Here is a 5,000-nt window from a genome sequence, read left to right as displayed (position 1 = left end):
GCCAGCTTGGCTTGGAACAAGAATCGGCAAAATACGGCAATGCAACCAAGAAAGGACGAACTTCAAACAAGATCCGCTCCAAAACTTAAATAACGTTTAGGTGCTTTAAACAAACTTCTGAAAACACAAGCAAGTGAGATTTTCCCCCTGATTTTATGAGAACTCAATGCGAATACGTGTGTATAACATAAGGGCAAAATTTTCTTGTCACTGTCGAGGCACAACGAAAACCAGTTGGGCAAACGGATTAAAAACGCACTTGTTCGCTCGCATTTTAGAGCAAAAGAACAAACAAATCAACTTTTCCTTTATGTCCAAAAGAGTACAGATAATTGTTATTTAATCCCAGTTGAAAAGAAAAATTCGATCTTCATTCCTGAACAAAGGAAGAACCGATTAAACCACCTTTTAAAAATACGCATCCACTTTAAATAACGCATCTGTAAAAATAACAAACGGTTTAGTGCCCAAGGAAAGAATTTGTGGAGTAACTTCTTGTACTACGTATGAGCTATAACCTCTTACTGGTATTCTCTTTTGCCGTTGTCGTTCTCTTTCGCTCTCCTTTCGTTTCTGTTCCAGACATAGGGCCTCCAGGCATCATGCAACATTATCAGAGCTTCTAAAGATATGCCAAATCTTGCAATACAGAGAAAAAAGCAGCTCTAAGCAAATTAAAAGTAGCACTCAGTCTTAAGTGTATATCCCTCCGATGCTTGACTTGAATAACTGCAGCGGCTGTAGACCACCGATATCATATGTCAAACTGGATTGAAACCAGCGAAAAATGCAGAAAGAAAAAAATGTTTCAAACCGTTTTCCACCTGAACACGAAAAGCGCTGACTGTGTAAAAACTATAGTTGATGTCGTATGGCCATGTAGCCGCGTCGAGGTATAGAAAGCGCGCGAAAAATGAAGCCTGGCTTGTGTTTAAGTGAGTTAACCCGGGTTGAGCCTGCAATCCAATCGAAAATCAGTACCTGGTCAGCGGCCAACTTAAAAAAACAGCTGGCCCTTGTGAGTTCTAAGCTTGAGCCCGCGATATAGTCACGTGATACTGGTCAGCGGATACCTTGTTTTGACAGGTGTCAATTGATCAAAACATGGACGTCCAATATCAAAGCTGTAAACTAGCATGATACTGATAACATTGGCATGCATGGGGGTGGACGTACGTACGTACGTACGGACGGTCGATGACCCCATGGTTGTAAAAGCAAGATTTCTCTCATCGATGGTTTACCTAATTTTCTTAACAATGGTGCTCCGCGCGCGCGCGCCCTCGATGAAAAGAAAAAGTAATTGTAAGACCCTGTCATATCGGACAACAAGGACACCTGGCAAGTGTTTTATAAGATCCTAGCCAAGAAAAAAAAAATCAGATAAATTGAACTCAACTGTCAGCACCAGCAATCACGATGTCTCAGACTTGTTGTGTTGTGAATAGCCGTTGTTTAAGCAACGACCAGCCCAACGTCTGCGAAAACCCAATTCGAAATAAAGGTAAGCGCTCTCGTAATTACTCTATCGCGATTACTCTCTCCTATTCACTTTGGAGAATACGGGCGGATTATCCTGCAACTGGATTCGTGCGAGCAGTTTTAACGTAAAGATAGAAAATGAACGTACGTTCAATATGTTGTGGTAAAGGCTAAATATTGGTTTCTTTACATTTTTGTTTTGTAGAGTGCGACAAAGAAGTGCATTAGCATGTGTGCCGCGCAGCCAGCACGACTATATTTCCTCTTTCAAACAATAATTTGTTACGATTGAAACAGCCGCTGTCATTGCTTAAAATCCACAGTGACAAATCCCAACAAACGTTTGAGCAATTTCTCAACCATTGAACTTAGCTGGAAAGAAAATGCCACCTATACCTTCGTTACACTTGACTTCCCTTGATGCATGTCTTTTTTTGTTATTAGTTACCATTTTTGGTCCCATGTTGCGGAATTGGGTGAGTCCCCGGCTGATTTCTAGGTGAAGCTTCGATTTTTGCACGACCCGCACCAGAACCTACATGAAAGTATTTTCAACTGTATTGCTGATCACTATTGACTCTACAGCTTCCCTTGAGTGTGCTTACCGTTGGACACAGTGTCGTTGTAACTAATAACTGTGTAGGTAGCTGTGAAGTACGTCCACCTCCAATAATGAAGGACCATGTTTGCAACCTCCACGTGCATTCCTAGGCTCTGACCTTCGTGCGAGTAAAATGTTTTAATGCCAGATAGGAGATAACCACACATTCTTGTACTCGGTTTGCCATCTGCGTAGGTTCCATTTTGAATTTCCACGTAATTAAGAGTACACGACCCGTTCCACGATGGAATGTCCATGTATTGAACCTCTAACTTAACTTTTTCTCCTTTCTTCGCTGCGATCTGCCAATTGTAATGTGGATACATGCATTCTTGGTAATATGTGTAAAATGAGATGATTCCACTTGTTCCATTCAAAAAACGTTGCTTCGAACGCTCTAAAAAACAAAGTAAATAAATTATAACCTTTTACAGCAGTTATTAGTCACACGCGCCCATCAACGACATTTTTTCATATTCGAAGATAAAATTTAGGTGGACGTCAATCAAATTTCGAACAGTCCATAAAAAAAGCGATTATATTTGCACAAACGAATCGAGGCGGGCCATTTCCTTACACCTCGTGAGGGCTAAAACTTGGTAGATGATTGGCTTATTCTAAGTACAATAGACCTTTTCGGCTTGTACATTTTGTTTTCCCAATACAGATCATGTGATAATACTCAGGAGGTTTGGTCTTTTGTTTTGTTCATTAAAATGAGGGCATGCAAGCATGAATATGCCGGCATGCACTCTTTTCAACGAAGAAAACAAAGGGACAAGCCTCCTGAGTATTATCACATGATCTGTATTGGGAAAACAAAATGTACAAGCTGAAAAGGTCTATTAACATGGGAAATTTGAAGAAAATCGGAAGTAACACAATTTTTTCGTGACGCTTTCTGTTTGTATTCGCTTCTTCCACAATCCCGTAATGCAATGCATTTGGGGGGGGGGGGGGGGGTTCTTTACATAAAAACATCACAAGTTTTTTACTCTTGGGACTGTATATCATGCTTCAGTGAACTGGATATCTATTGTTCCAATGCAAATAAACCCCCAAAACGTATTGCATTGTGGGATTGTGCAAGTAGTGAATGGGACCATTTGGACCTAGAGCACGCACGGGGACCAGAAATAGGCCATTTGGGATAATACCATAATACTTTTTTGCTTGTACCCCCAAATTTTGCATAAGCTTTGTTTTCGTTTTCTCTTGGGACCATTCTAAGTCCCAAGAGAAATTGGAAACAATGCTTATGCAAAATTTTGGAGGACAAACAAGGAGTATTATGGTATTTTCTGAAGTGGCCTATAAGAAAAGTTAACCTAGCCTGAGCCTGCGATCCAATCGCAAACCAGAACCTGGCCAGCGGGAAACTTATGAAAAAGCTGACCTCGATGATCTCTAAACTTGGGCTCGCAAATATGGTCACGCGATACTGGTCAGCGGATAACTTGACTTGAAAGGTGTCAATTGACCATAACATTCCATTGTCAAAGGTGAACGCTGTAAACGATCACCACTTTTGGGCTTATTTATTATTATCATTAGTGTTATTTTATATTATTATTATTATTATTAGTAGTAGTAGTATTATTATAAGGATATTATTAAATTATTGGACAACTGCGTGCGTACGCGCCCACGAGCAAAACCACCAGCCATGATTACCATGAGAGAAGCAACTCATGGGTTGCTATGCCTTTGGTGCTCCGCTCGGTGGCCCTTGTTGGGCTGCCGGAGCTCCGCTATAAATCTGTTTAAAAGGGTGATCTTTCAAACATGCGAAGAACTCAAAGATGACAAAAACGTCGACGATACTTTATTGTGGGAGATGGTTAAACTCAAGGTAAGGGAAGTATCAATTGTTCATGAAAAGGACAAAGCTGCCTTTTGGACGTATGGAGGAAAACAAACTTTTTGCAAAAGCGATTTGGAAAAAAAATAGAAGAAACATTTTCCTGTTCTTGAAAGAACATTGCGGTTAAAGAAAATATATAGAAAAAAATTACGAATATAAACCAAAGGAACTATCTTGCTATTTTCAATCTCGTTGGTAAAACGAAGCAGAGAGAAACCCAAAGTCTTTCTTTAATTTATAAAAAACAACACTTCAAGTGTAAGGTTTTAACTCTACTTCACACAGCTATAACATCCGACCATGACATTCTTCAAGAATGTGTAAACTTTTCAAGTGAGTTATGCAGCAGTGTAACAAGACAAAACGGCAACGATATTCTCCAGTTTTTTTTCCCAAAAGTAAATGACGTGAAACTAGAAGACGACAGTAAAACGTCCTGTGCAGGTGGTTTGACAGTTAATGAATGCTTAAAGTGAAAGTACGGTATAGAAAAAGTTTCTCTAAATTACGAAAACTTTTCCCCAGGAATTCGAAAATAATTGCCGTTTTGTCCACCTGTTAAAATGAGACAAGAGCACTTAGAAGTTGTCCTCTCTCGTGACTTGGAGAGAGGTATCTGGGATATGACGCGTTATGGCATAGCAATAGTCAACAAACGTGTTCAACCTTACTAAATGTTTCGTTCTGCGATCGCTTTCTCAATGTTGTGTGACCTTTCTGTTTCGAGAAATTCAAATGCAAGATGAACTATGATAAACGGTCTTGTGGTTCTATAGGTAGTAGACCATGTAGGCCATAAGTGTGAAAGAAACTTGTAAGATAAACACATAGTAAAATGGCTGAAGTAGTTACAAAGGCGCTTTATTGCTCGTCACGTGATGTACAAATAACGACGCACTAGGGTGGTCTACGTATTTATGTCACATCCTTTCCCTTAAAAAATAAAAAAAAACATAGAATAAAACAAAATAAACAAATAATAATAATAATAATAATAACAACTTTATTTATTTCACTTACTTACATTAAAGAAATAAAAATGATTGATAATAA

General features: G+C 39.2%; 2 protein-coding genes across 7 annotated transcripts in view; one reads left to right on the top strand and one right to left on the bottom strand.

Moving 5' to 3' along the window:
• The window catches only part of LOC138008195 (uncharacterized), an 86,651-nt gene that overhangs the window by 46,978 nt on the left and 34,673 nt on the right, over nucleotides 1-5,000 (bottom strand). For all 6 annotated transcript variants that reach the window (XR_011124177.1, XR_011124180.1, XR_011124176.1 and 3 more), the window contains one exon: nucleotides 2,088-2,480. Coding sequence is in view for 1 of the 6 variants with exons in the window: in XM_068855439.1 (XP_068711540.1) it covers nucleotides 2,088-2,480 (393 nt within the window). In the remaining 5 variants the exon portion in view is untranslated. The remainder of the gene's footprint in view (nucleotides 1-2,087; nucleotides 2,481-5,000) is intronic.
• The window catches only part of LOC138008913 (uncharacterized), a 4,856-nt gene continuing 3,741 nt past the window's right edge, over nucleotides 3,886-5,000 (top strand). The window contains exon 1 of the mRNA XM_068856219.1: nucleotides 3,886-3,935. Within this exon, the coding sequence (XP_068712320.1) occupies nucleotides 3,886-3,935 (50 nt within the window). The remainder of the gene's footprint in view (nucleotides 3,936-5,000) is intronic.

Source organism: Montipora foliosa, chromosome 6 (assembly GCF_036669935.1).
Source record: "Montipora foliosa isolate CH-2021 chromosome 6, ASM3666993v2, whole genome shotgun sequence".
Classification (NCBI taxonomy): domain Eukaryota; kingdom Metazoa; phylum Cnidaria; class Anthozoa; order Scleractinia; family Acroporidae; genus Montipora; species Montipora foliosa.
The sequence above is the reverse complement of the archived record's forward strand: the minus strand, read 5'-3'. Positions and strand labels throughout refer to the sequence as shown.